The sequence below is a fragment of the Mesoplodon bidens genome (assembly GCF_964165515.1).
Source record: "Mesoplodon bidens genome assembly, chromosome: 10".
Lineage (NCBI taxonomy): Eukaryota > Metazoa > Chordata > Mammalia > Artiodactyla > Ziphiidae > Mesoplodon > Mesoplodon bidens.
In genome coordinates, this window is record NC_138172.1 from 67,854,997 (window position 1) to 67,876,251 (window position 21,255).

General features: G+C 38.7%; 1 protein-coding gene across 7 annotated transcripts in view; it reads right to left on the reverse strand.

The window, feature by feature from the left end:
* The window catches only part of FKBP5 (FKBP prolyl isomerase 5), a 113,203-nt gene that overhangs the window by 36,658 nt on the left and 55,290 nt on the right, over positions 1 to 21,255 (reverse strand). For all 7 annotated transcript variants that reach the window (XM_081245336.1, XM_081245335.1, XM_081245331.1 and 4 more), the window contains 2 exons: positions 5,807 to 5,949; positions 4,732 to 4,846 (listed from right to left, as the gene is read on the reverse strand). In XM_081245336.1, coding sequence (XP_081101462.1) covers positions 4,732 to 4,846; positions 5,807 to 5,949 — 258 coding nt within the window. The remainder of the gene's footprint in view (positions 1 to 4,731; positions 4,847 to 5,806; positions 5,950 to 21,255) is intronic.

Here is a 21,255-nt window from a genome sequence, read left to right on the forward strand (position 1 = left end):
AGAGACAAAAAAAATTAGTCATTGCCCTTTCTTAATACATTTAGAAACAGAAAAAATAAAATTATATAAAGGATTATTCACATACATTAAAAATTCTACTCATAGTATATTATCCTTCACGCAAAAAGGGGACATAAAAATACATGTATCTGCTCATTTCTGCAAAAAAATACAATAATAAACCAGGAACTAATAAGATTGGTTACCTATAGGAGGTAGGAAGGAACAGAGTGGAAATAATGAGAAACTGGGAACAGGTTAGTAGGGATGAGGGGGCGAATAACACTTCTGAGTATATCTTTTTGTATCGTCTAGAATCATGGTAATGTTTCATACACCAAAAAAACAAATAAATAATTAAAACCTACCAGAGTGTGGGGGGAACCCCAATGGAAGGTAAACATAACAAATGAACTTAACCATATTACAAATGAATAACATAACCATACTGAAGGGAATGAGGATGAAAGAACTAACTTAAGTTGGAAAACAGTGTTTTCAATGTATGCTATAGGCTAATGACAAAAGGAAGTATACTCAGATATTTCCTACTTAGGAAAAAAAAATTTTTTTTAATTTATTTATTTAGGCTGCACTGGGTCTTAGTTGCGGCATGCAGGATCTTTGTTGCAGCATGCAGACTCTTAGTTGCAGCATGCATGCAGGATCTAGTTCCCCGACCAGGGGTTGAACCCGGGCCCCCTGAACTGGGAGCATGGAGTCTTACCCACTGGACCACGAGGGAAGTCCCAGGAAATTTGTTTTTCACAGGGGTATGGGTTAGCAATTCTGAAACTACTTTCTGTATATACCATGATTGAGCAAATAAATAAATATACTGTGGATAATGAGAGCCAGGTTTCTCACTGTTGGAGAAAGCAATTTGAAAGAAGCAAAGAGAGGTAGCTAAAACAAATCTGTGGTGGGCTGAAACTGAAAGTGTCAGTATGTACTCATAGTTTTTAATATATATATACAGACTAATACAGAAGTACACATAGAATGTGTATATATGCATGTCGAGATATATGTATTTTTTAGCTCTGTTAAGAGGTTCTAGAAGCAATAACATTCCATAGCATGAGTATACCTAGCACCCAGGTCTTCATTTCTAAATACCATTCTCCAGTAAAAGGAATCAGCTCTTTGGAGGAATGGCTGATTCCAGACCGGGGGCAGGAAAATTACCAAATAAGCCCTAAACATCTAGTGGTGTCATAAGTAAGAAAGTGCTCAAGAAACAATGTTGAAAGGACCGAAGAGCCAAGTTGAAGGAGTTTCCAATGGCCAAATCTGGGACAATCTGAGCAACAAAATAAATAAGAATAGTAATGAATAATAACCTACAGAATAAAATGACATCCATGGGTCAGTACTGATACAAATAAACAACTGAATAAACAGGGGAGAAGAGGCAGCTCTTCCTTACAGCAGGATTCTAATTAAATGTAGAAGAAACAGTGGACATAGAAAAATCACCATTAGGCAAATACCATAGTAATAACTGTTGCATACAAAAATCATTCATGGATGCTAAAATTAGTGTGTGAAGGTGTGATGTAAAAGAGGTTATCTGCATAGTTTCCAAGTATTTCCTTCCCAATGAGATACTTAGTAATTAGACAGAGAAAAATAGTAACTTCACAGTGGAGAAACATGGCAGATCCCACCTTAACCAAGTGGCCCAAGTTAACATCAACAGTAATGAGACATCAATGTCATGTACTTCCTGATAATGATAAACTGAGACGGGCACATCACTTATGTATTTTTCCAAATATGCATAGCCTCAATCTAATCAGGGGAAAACATCAAACCAACCCAAATTGAGGGATATTCTACAATAATTGGCCTTCAATTATTTAACTTTAACTTCAAAAGTGTTAAAGTCATGAAAAACACAAAGACTGATCAACTGTCACAGATTGGAGGAGACAAGGAGACATGACAACTAAATTACAATGTTGGATCCTGAATTTGATGGTGGACTTAAAAAAGGACATCAGTGTGGCAACAGGTGAAATTCAAATAAGATTTGTAGAATAGTTAATAGCACTGAATCAATGTTAATTTCCTGATTTTGATGAAAGTACTGTGGTTAAGGAAGATGTCAACATTAGGGGAAGCTGGGTGAAGCATATAAGGAAATTCTCTGTACTAGTTCTGCAACTTTTCCATAAGTCAAAAATTATTTCAAAATGAAAAGTTAAAAAATGACTCCAATTGAAAATATTACCAAAAGCAAGATTTGATTTAATTTAGCCTGCTCCAAAGTTAACTCTACAGTGGTAGTTTTGTGGTATTGCCTATAGCTGGGAAGTTTTTCCTTTTAATTTAGTTGATAAAAACCTCCAATTTTACAATATATAAATTGTTAAATCTGGGGAGTCACTGTATCACAGGGGGAAAAACCCTCTACTTCTGTATATGTTTGAAATTTTTCATAATAAAAATTTAAAATACATGTTATAGACAAGATTTTTAAGTGCTTGTTAATATATTGAGGAGAATTTTCTATCATTCCTATAACTTTCATAAACATTTAGAATTCTATCAGGAATTTTTCGGGCTAGTAGGACCTTAGAAATTAAGGCGTCTACCCCTGCGTCACTGGACAGGAAAGAAGCTGATGCCAGAGAGGCAATGTCTAGTTAGAGTGGGCCAAAGCCTGAACCCTATCTTCCAGCTCCTGGTCCAGGTATTTCTCCAACACTATACACCTGAGCTCTTCTTCATTTATTCTAAAACTTATCAAGAGTGATAACTATCTAAACACTTTAACTACAATAGAACAGTAATACTATTTATAACTGTTTCCAATTAAAAAAAAAAACTAAATTTGAACTAATTTGCCAGATTCGTGGAAATGAAACATGCGTTCAAAGTAGAATGTAAAATAATGTTGTGGTTCAATACGCAACATTAAAGATGAGAAAATCAACTATTCTAGTTTACATTTTAAAAATGAACTCTTTAGGCCTTTTATATTGATATCAATAGTTCACGCTGCCTGCCATCCTTATTTAGTAATTTGATTTTTTTTCAATTCTTTTTATTTTATTTATTTTTATTTTTGGCTGTGTTGGGTCTTTGTTACTGCACACAGGCTTTCTCTAGTTGTGGTGAGTGGGGGCTACTGTACGCAGGCTTCTCATTGCACTGGCTTCTCTTGTTGCAGAGCACCAGCTCTAGGTGCGCGGGCTTCAGTAGTTGTGGCTCACGGGTTCTAGAGCACAGGCTCAGTAGTTGTGACACACTGGCTTAGTTGCTCTGCAGCATGTGGGAACTTCCTGAACCAGGGATGGAACCCGTGTCCCCTGAATTGGCAGGCAGAGTCTTAACCACTGTGCCACCAGGGAAGCCCAGTGATTTGATTTTTTAAGGGAAGTATTTCTTTCTTTTTAAAATTTAAAAAGTTTTTTTGGCTGCGCCACACAGCTTACAAAATCTTAATTCCCCAACCAGGGACTTGAAACTGGGCCATAGCAGTAAAAGTGCTGAGTCCTAACCGTTGGACCACCAGGGAATTCCCTTTTTTTTTTTTATAACTTAAAAAAATTTTTTTTTAATTTATTTGTTCTATTTATTCATCTTTGGCTGCATCAGATCCCCGCTGCTGCACACGGGTCCCCTCCAGCTGTGGCAAGCGGGGGCCACTCCTCACCGTGGCACACGGGCCCAGTTGCTCTCCCAGACCAGGGATTGAACCCGCATCCCCTGCATTCGCAGGCGGACCCCAACCACTGCGCCACCAGGGAAGCCCTCCCTTGATTTTTTTAAATGGAAGTATTTCTTTATGTTTTCTCACTACTGTCTTTTTTGAAGTACTTCAACTCAGTAAATGCCATCTTGCAAACATTTATCCATGCAGAAAGCATTTACTGAACAACAAATGTGTGTAAGGCTCTAGGTGATGCTGGAAACAAAAATATGAAGAAAGATTCTGGTCCTCCAGCACTCACTGTATACTAGGGAAATGGGCAGATGCTGATTAGAATATAAAGTAACAAGTAGTGTACACACAATGTGTGTACACCTCCCTCTGGGAGGGTGGACGGGTGCTCAGTTGACCCAGTCCTCAGTCCTGTCCTTATATCCAACTTATTAGCAAATGAAGAAAATGGAATAGCTGCAGGTCACTTAATAAATGACAAAAGCAGAGCTTGAACCCAGGTCTCCTGACACAGAACAGAATAAACTATTCTCCTGTTTTGATCTAACTAAAATGATGAACTGTTTTTTATCTTGATGACAGCCAGTGAAATGGGTTTGATAGCCCTGACGGGCATTACAATCTACTACTCTATTTAGTAACTCTGTAACCTTGGGTAATTTACATAACTTCTCTGAACTCACTTTTCTCACCTAGGGATAATTAATCATAGCTCAAAAGGTTATTGTGAGTAATAAATAAATAATATATAAGGCAACTAATATAGCTGTTGGCACACCAAGGAGTCCACAGACTAAGAATTCCTTGATGGATGGGCTTACCTTTTACTCATTGTTTTGAGTTTGAAGAGGCTGGTACATTTCTTGGCACACATAGGTTGAATGAATATTTACTAAATGAAGTCACTTTTTAAAAAATGTTGAATTTAAAACTATTAAGAGATATATATTCAATATATTTATTTTCATAAACAGATTTTTTAAAACGAAATCTCCATTTCATCCACATAATTGGAACCCAACTTTTAAGGACCAGTTCCCTCTCGCAGCAGTACTTACTTTCTACTGTCGCTCCTTCGTTTGGGTTTGAATAACCTTCTCCTTTCCGTTTGATTCTTCGGATAATACCTCCATCTTCAAATAAATCCTCTCCTTTGAAATCAAGAAGCTCAATCTAGAAAGGAAAAAGGAAAAAGGGATCTGACTGAGAACGACCAAAAAAGCCAATTTAACATACTTAAAGGCAAGGGCAACCACTCTCCTTTCATTTTACAAAATAAAACTCTGTTTTATATTGATCTATGCTTCTTGGTTATTGGAAAAGTAGGGAAAAAAGAACACTGCACTTTTCAATACCTGGAAAGAAACTTCATGTAATGATAATGTCTAGGACTACATCCTGTGGGGCTGCAGAGCAAAGACAGACAGGAAATACTAGGAAAACTGCCTTGTGGGCAAAAAGCCAGAGTGACACAGTGCTGGCCCAGACTATTTTGTCTGACTCTAGAGGCCACCACTTTTTCACCCCAGATTCATGGAATCCCCTTCTTAAAATTAAGACTAAATCTTATGAATCAGGCCTACAACCAACTAAAGGTGTATTTTACCTAGCTACAATGTTTTAGGCATCTCCCCTCTTTAATTTTTTAATTAAGTATGGCCAAATATGTATAATTCAACACAAGATGAATACCATTTTATCACCATCTACTGCTTCTAATGAGGAAGTGAGATCTGTGACACTTATAAACCTCTGTAATATGAAAATAGCTTTACAACTTGCTTTATAGCTTTAGGTATATTTCAACATGTATCTCCCACATTTCCATCCTGTCTTCTGATCAGGTTTGAGTATGTCATAACTCATACCACTGACCAGAACCTTTATTTCTAAGCCTGTTGTCTTCTGTTTATTTGGATATGACCGTTTTCTGCCAGAGACACGTTTCTAAGAAAGCACTGGCACACATCCCTTGGGTTTGTGGGAAACAATTCAAGAAGCCAAGCTCCAAAATAAATAAGTTGGATCTGATTCTCAATAGCAAGCTCAGCTCCTTGTTCCACTGCCTGTTGCTTTGGAGCCAGCACTATAGTAGAGCAGATGCTAACAAGGCAACATCACACACATACTTGCCTCAAAAAAGAGAGTTGCATTCGAGGGAATTTTGGGGAGACTGCCAGCCGAGCCATATGCATATTCCGGTTTGCACAGTAAATGACAGATCTCTCCTTTCTTCATGGTAGCCACCCCAATGTCCCATGCCTTGATAACTTGGCCTAGGAGAAAGGAAAAAGTGGTTGAAAGCTATAGGCCATATTTTAAAAGACTTAACTGTCACGAAACAAAAGTTCAAACAAATTTCCAATTCCTTACATACTATTCAGCTAGGAAGTAGGGGCTAAAAAAAACCTCAGTAAGACCTATACACTAAGAAATAAATTGTGATTTTTTTTTTTTGAGGGCTATCAGAGAAGATTCTCTGCTGAGAAGGATGAAAGTAGTATCAGTTTCTGAACTGCTCAAAGACTAAGTCTTTGAAAAGTGGCAGTAACATCATCTTTGAAATGTGGCTGGGCTGCAGTTGTTGCTTAATTTATAATTTTAACCATAAGAATAAGTGCGTGTTTTCTAGGCAGAAATGGAACAAAAATAGTATAGAAAATGGAATTTGTCCTAAGAAAGCTTATAATTTAGTTGGGCAGACAAAAACAACAAACAAGAAACCGGAAAAGTATAAATTATATAAAAAGGCCCATGAAACAGATTTCTTCTCAAAATTTAGAGTAAGAAAAAAAGTGGGTTTTGTTTTTCTAAAAAAACCAGAATGATATGTGTCCTTTTTTGCCAAATCACAAGGAGTGCAGAACTCAGAATTTTTTTTTTTTTTGCCTACTTCCAGGAAACAAAGCTTACTGCTCAGCTGTAGAACTATATTAACCTATATAATTGTAATTGTGTCTTACAATAAGCAGTCCCAAATCCTTGGGAAACAATAGAAAATGTACAAAATTTCAAGGGATAATATACACATTTGAGGTGCTATGTCAAAGACTTAAGTATTCAAAGTGAGATCAGGTAATAAGCAATGAACTCCAGAGAAGGTGAATTTTGAAGAGAGCTATTATCTTGAACTGAGAACTGATGTTAGGATTAGAGTAAGGATGATTAGAATAAGGGGAACCCTATACTAAGGTATGTAAGTAGATATGGACAAAGCATTTGTGACTCATGACTTCAGCTTAGTCTTAGGCATTACAACTTTTCAAAATATCAGATACACTTATTTTAGTTAAAAGTGTATATAAGGGGGCTTCCCTGGTGGCGCAGTGGTTGAGAGTCCACCTGCCGAGGCAGGGGACACAGGTTCGTGCCCTGGTCCGGGAAGATCCCACATGCCGCGGAGCAGCTGGGCCCGTGAGCCATGGCCGCTGAGCCTACGCGTCTGGAGCCTGTGCTCCGCAACGGGAGAGGCCACAACAGTGAGAGGCCCGCGTACCGCAAGAAAAAAAGAAGTGTATATAAGGTATACATGCCAATTATTAAAACACACATGAGAGAAAGATATAAGTGAAAGGTAAAAGGTCATCCATTCCCTCCTTAAAAGAAGCCACTGTTATGTTTTTTTTGTATCCATCCACTGTGTGCTGTCGCTTTTAAAAAAATTTAAAACACAAATGACAGCATACTATACGTTCAGTTCTGAACTGTTTTCTCATTACATAGATATATATTTTAATTATATAGAAATGTTATAAATATATGTTTAAAATTTATTCATTTATGTGTATATAGATATCTTTATCCATCAGCAGATAGGATATGCGTTTTAGGGGTTAGACGTGCAGTCTGCTTGAACTTCAGACTGACTAAATTAGAATACCAGGTCGGCCCCATATTAGTTGTGTGACCTTGTGCAAGTTTCCTCAACTTCAACATGTAGATAATAATAGTACCTGCCATATAGTTGTTCCAAGAATTATTAGATAAAATATGTCAAGTGCCTGGCATATAATATGTATTTAACAAAGGATAGTTATCATCTTTGTAAATACATACTGATCTACTTCATTCTCAGTGGCTGCATAATATTCCAGTCACTCTACTATTGAGATACATTGTCAACAGTACTCTAATAAGAATTTTTGTCCCTTATGTTTGCCTATTTTGTGCAAGTATATTTGGAAGGTAGATTCCTAGAAGTACAAAGGTGATGTGCACTTTCCATTTGATAGTGCCCAACTGCCCTTCCAAAAGGGCTACATCAATTTATATGCCCACACACGGTTCCAATGTGAAAACAGTCTAGAATCATCAGATGAAATGTAAAGTCTGCTGTTGACAGGCTGCTCTACTGTCACTGATGCTCTTCAAAGACTGCAATGGTTTTAGTGTGGGCCATTTAGAGCAACTTTTTTTTTTACTCTCAACTCTGATATTTTAAGACAAATACCTTACACCCTCTTTCAGGAAATCTTTGTATTATGGGGTTACTACTGTACATTTGTTCAAGGCATTCAGCCAATTACTGGAGCAAAGGCCTGTCTAGGTACTAAAAATACAAAGGTGGCTGTTCCCTTCTTCCTTCCAAGAAACATGCAATGTAGTATGGCTAGTGGAGCAGAAAGATATCTGCCCTGATTTTTTTAGCATGGTGAACACTAACATAAGAGTACAAACAGGGGCTTTTGCCTTGGGGTGGGGTTGGAACAGTCAGCAAAAGCTTACTTCACAGATGATGCCTATGCTAGGCCTTAGAAGTTGGAAACATCAGCCTGGCTATTAAATCCACAGGAGCCTCAAGCTGAATAAATCATGCCTATGCCTTTGGCTCTTCTTCTCATTCAGGAACGTTAAAGCTTCTTTTAAACACTGCGCTTTAGACACTGAAGGAAACACGCTGAGCAAAGAGCCAGACTGATATGAACACAGGTATATTTCTAAAACTGCCAATCTTGGGTCTCTTTTCTTAAAAAGCACTTCCCCCTGATTTAAAAAATAATAATACATACTCACTATAGAACACTTGGAAAGTATATAAAAGCACAGAGAATAAAAAACCTCTGAAATTTCAGCATCTGGAGTAAACTGTCAATTTCTTGGCTCATTTTCTTCCAATTGTGTATGTATACTTTGTTTACATATTAAATTTTTATATATACATTCTTAAAATTCTGATCATAGTTTATTTGGTTTTGTAGCCTACTCTGCATTTCACATTATATGAGCATTTTTCTTGTTAAATATCTGAAAACATGACTTTTAATAACTATATGCTATTTACTATTTCATCTTTTAAATATGCCATAATTTCATTACTCCCACTAATAAATATTTAAATTGCTTTTAAAAAATTTTTACTCTTATTAAGTTGCAATGAACAACTCTGCACCTAAATCTTCACATGATTTTTTTTTTTTGCATAATGAAAGTCTCTTACCTGATACATTAGGACTATGGTTGTAGGTTAATTTAAAATGTTGCTTTAAGTGAGGAATCATAAAAATGAACATATACAACCTAAAACTTTTTTTAAACTTAAAACCTATCAAAGTATATTAATTCACTAATCCTATGATAGAAGTCCAAGGCCTTGTCTGCATGTGACAAGTGGTAAGAGTTCTATATCATCTTTACTATATAAATCACACTTATGGCATAATCATTTGCAACTTACAACATGGATTTCTTTAAAGTGAAGTAAGAAGTAGAAGACACTTGTAAAAAGCAATCAGTATGTGGAATCCTTCTGGTAAAAATGTGTTCTGAATGGCCCACTTATTTCACCTAGAGTTTACCCACCCCTAATTCAACTGCCATTTTTTAAAAGATATTTATTTATTTATTTGACTGCCCTGGGTCTTAGTTGTGGCACGCAGGATCTTTTAGTTGCAGCGTGCGAACTCTTAGTTGTGGCATGTGAGATCTAGTTCCCTGACCAGGGATCAAACCTGGGCCACCTGCATCGGGAGCTTGGAGTCTTAGCCACTGGACCACCAGGGAAGTCCCTCAATAGCCATTTAAAAAAGGCTTTTAGCAATTCACTTTTTTTTTTTTTTTTTTTTTTGCGGTACGCGGGCCTCTCACTGTTGTGGCCTCTCCCGTTGCGCAGCACAGGCTCCGGACGCGCAGGCTCAGCGGCCATGGCTCATGGGCCCAGCCGCTCTGCGGCATGTGGGATCTTCCCGGATCGGGGCACGAACCCATGTCCCCTGCCTCGGCAGGCGGACTCTCAACCACTGTGCCACCAGGGAAGCCCAGCAATTCACTTTAATAAGTCTTTCCAAAGATGTTAACTTAGTTTTCACAGAAATAAGTCCCATTTCTTATTACACTAATTTCAGAGTTTTATATACTATCTAATAAATTTATATAATTACAAAAAGGACAATGGATATAAACAAGTTTAGACTGATTCTTTTTTTTTTTTTTTAGACTGATTCTTAATAAGAGTCTGAGGAAGAAAAAAGCACACCCTAATGTCTGGAAACTGCCTGACACTTACAGCTAGGCCTTGGTGATTCTGAAGCTGGACTGGGGCACACAGCTAGGCCATGTTATTCTCCCGTTGGACATAACAATCTCACAAAACATCAACATCAGACAAGGTCACTCTGAGACCATGAAAAAGTGAGACAAAACAAGAACACTTCAAAATTTTGTCGAGCATGGACAAAAAACAAGGTCCCTGTGCCACCTACAAAATACCAAACATCCCCCTCTCCTGGTGACATGAGTGACTTCTGCTTCTCTACAGGTGCAGCTTTAGTCTCACTCCAGTCAGCCCTCCTCCTAGATAAGATTTACTAAGATACCCAAAGAATCACCTGCATCCCAACAATATCCAATCCAGAGCAAATCCCTTCTTCCTTAAACTCTTCCCCAAATCACCTAATACAAGTCCAAATCCTGTAAAAGACCTTTTGAACACTCTGAGGCACTTCCAGTTTCCCACGGTGTGCAGTCTACCTCCCTATGAGTAATAAACCCAACTTGTTCACTATAGTTGTTCCTAGTGGTCTGTGGGTGGAGGGCATTGACAAGGCTCACTGAACTGGCTGAAGCACAGTGCAGGGCCACAGTGAAGAATAGGAAACTAGCAGTATCACTCAGTGTATCTACAAGTGGAATGGAGAGCAGCAGTTAGTCTGGAGTTGGTTAAGCAAGCTTCTACCGTATTTCCTTAGATTCAATTACTAGAAGTAGAGTTACTGGGTCAAAGCATAAACATTTTTAAGATTCTTGATCTGGGCTTCCCTGGTGGCGCAGTGGTTGAGAATCTGCCTGCCAATGTAGGGGACACGGGTTCGAGACCTGGTCTGGGAAGATCCCACATGCCACGGAGCAACTGGGCCCGTGAGCCACAACTACTGAGCCTGCACGTCTGGAGCCTGTGCTCCGCAACGAGAGCCCCGTGCACCGCGATGAAGAGTGGCCCCCGCTCGCCGCCAACTAGAGAAAGCCCTCACACAGAAACAAAGACCCAACACAGCCAATAATAAATAAATAAATAAATAAATTAATTAATTAAAAAAAAAGATTCTTGATCTTTGGGATCTTTTGATCTTCAGGGTCTTAACTGTAGGTATAATACACCAAGAATATATAAACGCAATTTATTCTTCCACTTGTTCTGGACTTCAATTTTACCGGCTCAAACACAATTTATCAATTTCAGTACTCCTATCCCATTAGCAACAAAATCTGAAATAAGAATATATATTTACACAAATATATAATGTATCTATCTATAAGTGTAAATGCTTTTTATATATACCTAACTATAGGGAATTGAAACGTTAAAAGTGTACAAAGCCCAGTATAAAAGCAATGCACTGTACTTTTTTCTTCTCTCTGAAGAATATTATATAATTTTTTCTGATTAAGAAAATCAAAAAAATTTTTTAAGTTATTTTTTTTTTGCTTTATAACAAATTTAATCAGTTATACATACACATATGTTCCCATATCCCCTCCCTTTTGTGTCTCCCTCCCACCCTCCCTATCCCACCCCTCCAGGCGGTCACAAAGCACCGAGCTGATCTCCCTGTGCTATGCGGCTGCTTCCCACTAGCTATCTACCTTACGTTTGGTAGTGTATATATGTCCATGCCGCTCTTTCACTTTGTCACAGCTTACCCTTCCCCCTCCCCATATCCTCAAGTCCATTCTCTAGTAGGTCTGTGTCTTTATTCCTGTCTTACCCCTATGTTCTTCATGATATATTTTTTTCTTAAATTCCATATATATGTGTCAGCATACAGTATTTGTCTTTCTCTTTCTGACTTACTTCACTCTGTATGACAGACTCCAGGTCCATCCACCTCATTACAAATAGCTCAATTTCGTTTCTTTTCATGGCTGAGTAATATTCCATTGTATATATGTGCCACATCTTCTTTACCCATTCATCCGATGATGGACACTTCGGTTGTTTCCATCTCCGGGCTACTGTAAATAGGGCTGCTATGAACGTTTTGGTACATGTCTCTTTTTGAATTATGGTTTTCTCAGGGTATATGCCCAGTAGTGGGATTGCTGGGTCATATGGTAGTTCTATTTGTAGTTTTTTAAGGAACCTCCGTACCGTTCTCCATAGTGGCTGTACCAATTCACATTCCCACCAGCAGTGCAAGAGTGTTCCCTTTTTTCCACACCCTCTCCAGCATTTATTGTTTCTAGATTTTTTGATGATGGCCATTCTGATTGGTGTGAGATGATATCTCATTGTAGTTTTGATTTGCATTTCTCTAATGAGTAAAGATGTTGAGCATCCTTTCATGTGTTTGTTGGCAGTCTGTATATCTTCTGTGGAGAAATGTCTATTTAGGTCTTCTGCCCATTTTTGGATTGGGTTGTTTGTTTTTTTGTTATTGAGCTGCATGAGCTGCTTATAAATTTTGGAGATTAATCCTTTGTCAGTTGCTTCATTTGCAAATATTTTCTCCCATTCTGAGGGTTGTCTTTTGGTCTTGTTTATGGTTTCCTTTGCTGTGCAAAAGCTTTTAAGTTTCATTAGGTCCCATGTGTTTATTTTTGTCTTTATATCCATTTCTCTAGGAAGTGGGTCAAAAAGGATCTTGCTGTGATTTATGTCATAGAGTGTTCTGCCTATGTTTTCCTCTAAGAGTTTGATAGTGTCGGGCCTTACATTTAGGTCTTTCATCCATTTTGAGCTTATTTTTGTGTATGGTGTTAGGGAGTGATCTAATCTCATACTTTTACATGTCCCTATCTAGTTTTCCCAGCACCACTTACTGAAGAGACTGTCCTTTCTCCACTGTACATTCCTGCCTCCTTTATCAAAGATAAGGTGACCATATGTCCGTGGGTTTATCTCTGGGCTTTCTATCCTGTTCCATTGATCTATCTTTCTGTTTTTGTGCCAGTACCATACTGTCTTGATTACTGTAGCTTTGTAGTATAGTCTGAAGTCAGGGAGCCTGATTCCTCCAGCTCCATTTTTCGTTCTCAAGATTGCTTTGGCTATTCGGGGTCTTTTGTGTTTCCATATAAATTGTGAAATTTTTTGTTCTACTTCTGTGAAAAATGCCAGTGGTAGTTTGATAGGGATTGCATTGAATCTGTAGATTGCTTTGGGTAGTAGAGTCATTTTCACAATGTTGATTCTTCCAATCCAAGAACATGGTACATCTCTCCATCTATTTGTGTCATCTTTAATTTCTTTCATCAGTGTCTTATAATTTTCTGCATACAGGTCTTTTGTCTCCTTAAGTAGGTTTATTCCTAGATATTTTATTCTTTTTGTTGCAATGGTAAATGGGAGTGTTTCCTTGATTTCACTTTCAGATTTTTCATCATTAGTATATAGGAATGCCAGAGATTTCTGTGCATTCATTTTGTATCCTGCAACTTTACCAAATACATTGATTAGCTCTAGTAGTTTTCTGGTAGCATCTTTAGGATTCTCTATGTATAGTATCATGTCATCTGCAAACAGTGACAGCTTTACTTCTTCTTTTCCGATTTGGATTCCTTTTATTTCCTTTTCTTCTCTGATTGCTGTGGCTAAAAGTTCCAAAACTATGTTGAATAAGAGTGGTGAGAGTGGGCAACCTTGTCTTGTTCCTGATCTTAGTGGAAATGGTTTCAGTTTTTCACCATTGAGGACGATGCTGGCTGTGGGTTTGTCATATATGGCCTTTATTATGTTGAGGAAAGTTCCCTCTATGCCTACTTTCTGCAGGGTTTTTATCATAAATGGGTGTTGAATTTTGTCGAAAGCTTTCTCTGCATCTATTGAGATGATCATATGGTTTTTCTCCTTCAATTTGTTAATATGGTGTATCACGTTGATTGATTTGCGTATATTGAAGAATCCTTGCATTCCTGGAATAAACCCCACTTGATCATGGTGTATGATCCTTTTAATGTGCTGTTGGATTCTGTTTGCTAGTATTTTGTTGAGGATTTTTGCATCTATGTTCATCAGTGATATTGGCCTGTAGTTTCCTTTCTTTGTGACATCCTTGTCTGGTTTTGGTATCAAGGTGATGGTGGCTTCGCAGAATGAGTTTGGGAGTGTTCCTCCCTCTGCTATATTTTGGAAGAGTTTGAGAAGGATAGGTGTTAGCTCTTCTCTAAATGCTTGATAGAATTCGCCTGTGAAGCCATTTGGTCCTGGGCTTTTGTTTGTTGGAAGATTTTTTATCACAGTTTTAATTTCAGTGCTTGTGATTGGTCTGTTCATATTTTCTATTTCTTCCTGATTCAGTCTTGGCAGGTTGTGCATTTCTAAGAATTTGTCCATTTCTTCCAGGTTGTCCATTTTACTGGCATAGAGTTGCTTGTAGTAATCTCTCATGATCTTTTGTATTTCTACAGTGTCAGTTGTTACTTCTCCTTTTTCATTTCTAATTCTATTGATTTGAGTCTTCTCCCTTTTTTTCTTGATGAGTCTGGCTAATGGTTTATCAATTTTGTTTATCTTCTCAAAGAACCAGCTTTTAGTTTTATTGATCTTTGCTATCGTTTCCTTCATTCCTTTTTCATTTATTTCTGATCTGATTTTTATGATTTCTTTCCTTCTGCTAACTTTGGGATGTTTTTGTTCTTCTTTCTCTAATTGCTTTAGGTGCAAGGTTAGGTTGTTTATTCGAGATGTTTCCTGTTTCTTAAGGTGGGATTGTATTGCTATAAACTTCCCTCTTAGAACTGCTTTTGCTGCATCCCATAGGTTTTGGGTCGTCGTATCTCCATTGTCATTTGTTTCTAGGTATTTTTTAATTTCCTCTTTAATTTCTTCAGTGATCACTTCGTTATTAAGTAGTGTATTGTTTAGCTTCCATGTGTTTGTATTTTTTACAGCTCTTTTCCTGTAATTGATATCTAGTCTCATAGCATTGTGGTCGGAAGATACTTGATACAATTTCAATTTTCTTAAATTTACCAAGGCTTGATTTGTGACCCAAGATATGATCTATCCTGGAGAATGTTCCATGAACACTTGAGAAAAATGTATATTCTGTTGTTTTTGGATGGAATGTCCTATAAATATCAATTAAGTCCATCTTGTTTAATGTATCATTTAAAGCTTGTGTTTCCTTTTTTATTTTCATTTTGGATGATCTGTCCATTGGTGAAAGTGAGGTGTTAAAGTCCCCTACTATGATTGTGTTACTGTCGATTTCTCCTTTTACGGCTGTTAGTATTTGCCTTATGTATTGAGGTGCTCCTATGTTGGGTGCATAAATATTTACAATTGTTATATCTTCTTCTTGGATTGATCCCTTGATCATTATGTAGTGTCCTTCTTTGTCTCTTCTAGTAGTCTTTATTTTAAAGTCTATTTTGTCTGATATGAGAATTGCTACTCCAGCTCTCTTTTGGCTTCCATTTGCATGGAATATCTTTTTCCATCCCCTTATGTTCAGTCTGTATGTGTCTGTAGGTCTGAAGTGGGTCTCTTGTAGACAGCATATATATGGGTCTTATTTTTGTATCCATTCAGCCAATCTGTGTCTTTTGGTGGGAGCATTTAGTCCATTTACATTTAAGGTAATTATCGATATGTATGTTCCTATTCCCATTTTCTTAATTGTTTTGGGTTCGTTATTGTAGGTCTTTTCCTTCTGTTGTGTTTCTTGCCTAGAGAAGTTCCTTTAGCATTTGTTGTAAAGCTGGTTTGGTGGTGCTGAACTCTCTCAGCTTTTGCTTGTCTGTAAACGTTTTAATTTCTCCATCAAATCTGAATGAGGTCCTTGCTGGGTAGAGTAATCTTGGTTGCAGGTTTTTCTCCTTCATCACTTTAATTATGTCCTGCCACTCCCTTCTGGCTTGTAGAGTTTCTGCTGAGAGATCAGCTGTTATCCTGATGGGGATTCCCTTGTGTGTTATTTGTTGTTTTTGCCTTGCTGCTTTTAGTATGATTTCTTTGTGTTTAATTTTTGACAGTTTGATTAATATGTGTCTTGGTGTATTTCTCCTCGGATTTATTCTGTATGGGACTCTCTGTGCCTCCTGGACTTGATTAACTATTTCCTTTCCCATATTAGGGAAGTTTTCAACTATAATCTCTTCAAATATTTTCTCAGTCCCTTTTTCTCTTCTTCTTCTGGAACCCCTATAATTCGAATGTTGGTGTGTTTAATGTTGTCCCAGAGGTCTCTGAGACTGTCCTCTGTTCTTTTCATTCTTTTTTCTTTATTTTGCTCTGCAGCAGTTATTTCCACTATTTTATCTTCCACCTCACTTATCCGTTCTTCTGCCTCAGTTATTCTGCTATTGATCCCATCTAGAGTATTTTTTATTTCATTTATTGTGTTTTTAATCGATGCTTGATTCATCTTTAGTTCTTCTAGGTCCTTGTTAACTGTTTCTTGCATTTTGTCTATTCTATTTCCAAGATTTTGCATCTGGGAAATAGAATCTTGGATCATCTTTACCATCATTATTCTGAATTCTTTTTCAGGTAGACTGCCTATTACCTCTTCATTTGTTAGATCTGGTGGGTTTTTATCTTGCTCCTTCTCCTGCTGTGTGTTTTTCTGTCTTCTCATTTTGCTTATGTTACTGTGTTTGGGGTCTCCTTTTTGCAGCCTGCAGGTTCGTAGTTCCCGTTGTTTTTGGTGTCTGTCCCCGGTGGCTAAGGTTGGTTTAGTGGGTTGTGTAGGCTTCCTGGTGGAGGGGACTAGTGCCTGTGTTCTGGTGGGTGAGGCTGGATCTTGTCTTTCTGGTGGGCAGGTCCACGTCTGCTGGTGTGTTTTGGGGTGTCTGCGGACTTTTTATGATTTTAGGCCACCTCTGTGCTAATGGGTGGCGTTGTGTTCCTGTCTTGCTAGTTGTTTGGCATAGGGTGTCCAGCACTGTAGCTTGCTGGTCGTTGAGTGAAGCTGGGTGCTGGTGTTGAGATGGAGATCTCTGGAAGATTTTTGCCGTTTGATATTATGTGGAGCTGGGAGGTCTCTTGTGGACCAGTGTCCTGAAGTTGGCTCTCCCACCTCAGAGGCACAGCACTGACTCCGGGCTCCTCAATTTGCGATGATGTGTTGTCTATTCATGTATTCCACAGATGCAGGGTACATCAAGTTGATTGTGGAGCTTTAATCCGCTGATTCTGAGGCTGCTGGGAGAGGTTTCCCTTTCTCTTCTTTGTTCTCACAGCTCCTGGGTCTCAGCTTTGGATTTGGCCCCGCCTCTGCGTGTAGGTCGCCGGAGGGCGTCTGTTCTTCGCTCAGACAGGACAGGGTTAAAGGAGCAGCCTCTTCGGGGACTCTGGCTCACTCAGGCCGGGCGGGAGGGAGGGGCACGGAGTGCGGTGCGAGCCTGCAGCGGCAGAGGTCGGCGTGATGTTGCACCAGCCCGAGGCGCGCCGTGTGTTCTCCCAGGGAAGCCGCCCCTGGATCCCGGGACCCTGGCAGTGGCGGGCTGCACAGGCTCCCGGAAGGGCGGTGTGGACAGTGACCTGCGCTCGCACACAGGCTTCTTGGCAGCGGCAGCAGCAGCCCCAGCGTCCCACGCCCGTCTCTGGGCTCCGCACTTTCAGTCGCGAGTCGCGCCCGTCTGTGGAGCCCCTTTAAGCAGCGCTCTTAATCCCCTCTCCTCGCGCACCAGGAAACCAAGAGGGAAGAAAAAGTCTCTTGCCTCTTCGGCAGCTCCAGAGTTTTCCCGGACTCCCTCCCGGCTAGCTGTGGCACATTAGCCCCCTTCAGGCTGAGTTCTCGCCGCCAGCCCCAGTCCTCTCCCTGCGCTCTGACCGAAGCCCGAGCCTCAGCTTCCAGCGCTGCGCGCCCCGGCGGGCGAGCAGACAAGCCTCTCGGGCTGGTGAGTGCCGCTCGGCACCGATCCTCTGTGTGGGGATCTCTCCGCTTTGCCCTACCCAGGTATGTGGGGAGTTTCTTGCCTTTTGGGAGGTCTGGGGTCTTCTGACAGCGTTCAGTAGGTGTTCTGTAGGAGTTGTTCCACGTGTAGCTGTATTTCTGGTGTATCCGTGGGGAGGAAGGTGATCTCCGCGTCTTACTCTTCCGCCATCTTACCCGGAACTCCTCATTGTAGTCTCCTCCCATTCTTTAGGCTGCCTTTTCACTCCATTATTGTATCCTTTGATGCACAGTTTTTATTTTGATGTAGTCCAATTTATGTAGTTTTTACTTTTGCTGCCTTGCTGTTGGTGTCATATCCGAGAAATCATTGCCAAATCTAATGTCAGGAAGCTTTGCCTCCAAGTTTTCTTCTAATACAGTTTTAAGTCTTATATATCTTTGATCTATTTCGAGTTAATTTTTGTATGTGATGTAAAGTAAGGGTCTAACTTCATTCTTTTGCATGTGAATATCTAGTTTTCCCAGCATCGTTTGTTGAAAAGACTGTCCTTTCCTCAATAAACAGTCTTGGCATCCTTGATAAAATTATTGACTATCTAACCTTTAAATGCATGTTTGCATTTGAAACCATTGATAATATTGACATTGTCTTTCTTTTTATGTTAGATAAAGCAAAGTTTTTCCTGTGTATTTTTTTCCTCTTATAAATTTTATTTAGTCTTATTTTTAAATGTCTTATAAAAGGGCTCTGATAATCATCCCTACTCCCTACCAAAAGTATCTGATTATGAATTCAACAAACTCGTTTATATGTTAAGATTCTTTTAAAGTGTTTATATGTCTTATGTTACATTCTATTTTTTGCCATTTCTCTATTTAATTACTAAGAAACTGATCACCAGATGATCTCTCCCCACCCTCATGGCTTATCATTTCAAAAACGGGGAGAAAATAATCTGTGCTGGGACAACCTTAATGATCAATTCTGCCAGGCTAAACTGCTAGATACCTGAAGGCAGGAGTCATGTCTTGTTTATTTTTTATTTCCCAAAGAACTTAAAACCACAATATTATACTCAATAAAGGAACATGGTCCATGCTGCAGTATCTAATTTAAATGGAGTTAGAAATGTGTTAGCTTCCCCCAGTCTGCTCTCACCCCTACCTAAATTAGCTTCTCCTTAATATCCACTCAGCGATGAAACTGGAAGCATTCTTACTCTATTAGAAAGTACCAGGTAAAGCCAAAGAAAGTACTTTCTGAAAGTTTGCTGTCTTTCTGGCTCACATTTTTGGGGAGGGTTAGGAAAATTAAATATTTTGGCCTAAAAGCCTTCTTTCCGAATCCTGAGTGCTCCTAAACTGCAGGTTAAAAAAAAAAAAGTTAACAGATGTTAAGAATATATTTATGGGGGAGCAAGAGTATCAACAGAAATTAAAGGGAACACATGGTTAAACCACAACCCACAAGAAGCTGGCTGCATGGTTACCCATTACTGGTAAGTGTATTTTACTACTTGTAAAACGTTGTCAAGGCCTAAAATATGTGAAAAAAAATACACTTCAAATAAAAATAAAACTTTAAAAATAGGAATTAGGCCCACAATACCAAGCATGTAATAGCAATAATTTTGCTTTTGATAAACCTCATTAACTACATCATTCCTGTAAGAAAAATGTCTGGTGTACAGCAGGCACTAAGTAAATTCTGCTGGACCAGGACCTACTTTGTTTCTATACCTAGTGTTTAGGCTAGTTTTTTTTTTTTTTTTTTGCGGTACGCGGGCCTCTCACTGTTGTGGCCTCTCCCGTTGCGGAGCACAGGCTCCGGACGCGCAGGCTCAGTGGCCATGGCTCACGGGCCCAACCGCTCTGCGGCATGTGGGATCTTCCCGGACTGGGGCACGAACCTGTGTCCCCTGCATCGGCAGGCGGACTCTCAACCACTGCGCCACCAGGGAAGCCCCTAGGCTAGTTTTAAACCTTAAGATCTAACATAACTTGAAAGACACTGCCTGGCTTTGAATCCTGGCTCTGCCACTTTACCATATTAACTCTGGGCTAATTACTTAATCTCTCTCTGTACCTTAGTTTCCTCATATGTAAACAAAAAAACCAAAGCAAACCAAAACTAAAATGGTTATAGTAGGTACCTAAAACATTTTTTAAAAACTGGTAAAGTGGACTTCATCAAAATTAAAAACTTTTGTTCTTTGAAATATCAATTAAGAAAATGAAAAGGCAAGCTAGAGACTGGGAGAACACACTTGCAAAATACACATCTGATTAAGTGCTTGTCTTGTTGAGTACAGCTCAAAAGGACTTTTTTTTTTAATGGGCAAAACATTTGAACAGATACTTCACAAAAGAAAATATACAAATGTCCACTAAGCACAAGAAAAGATACCCTCAATGTGACCAGTTACCAGGGAAATGCAACTGAAAACCAAAATGAGATACCATTTCACACCCATTAAAATGGCCAAAGTTAAAAAGACTGATAGTACTAATGGTTGACAAGCATGTGAAAAACAAACTCTCAAACACTGCTGGTGAGAATGCAAAATGGTACAGCCACTTTGAAAAAACAGTATGGTAGTAACTTATAAAGTTAGACGTATGTTTTACCATATGATCAACAAGTCCACTCCCAGGTTTTTACCCCAAAATAAATTTACCCAACATAACCACACAAAGACAGGTATATGAATGTTCATTACATTATTCATAATAGCCCCAAATTGGAAACCCCAATGTCCGATTTTTTGAATGGATGAACAAATTGTGGTGTTTCCATACTTGTATAATGCTCCTTGGCAATTCAACATGCATGAATCTCAAAATCGTTATGCTAAGTGAAAGAAGTCAAATGCCAAAGATGACATATGATTCCATTTATATGAATTTTTGGAAAAGGCAAAACTATAGTAACAGAAGCCAGATTAGTGATTCCATGGCCCTGGGTCCATAAGAAAACTTTTTAGGGTGAGGAAACTGTTCTATATTTTGACTGTGGTGGTGGTTACACAACTATTACCCAAATTCATCAAGCTATATACCCTTTAAAAGGGTTAAGTTTTATTATATGTAAATAGTACCTCAATAAAAAACTCAGCCTTATACACAGATGTTAATGACTAATTGTCACCTAAACTATACTAAATAAATTGTACAAAAAAATCTAGAAAGTAATAATAGGATTGGTGTGAGGATTAAATGAGATAACGCATTAAGCCCTTTGCCTGGCACTGTAAGTAGTTAAAAAGTATTAGCCATTAGTCTTTCAACACATACTTTCTTCCT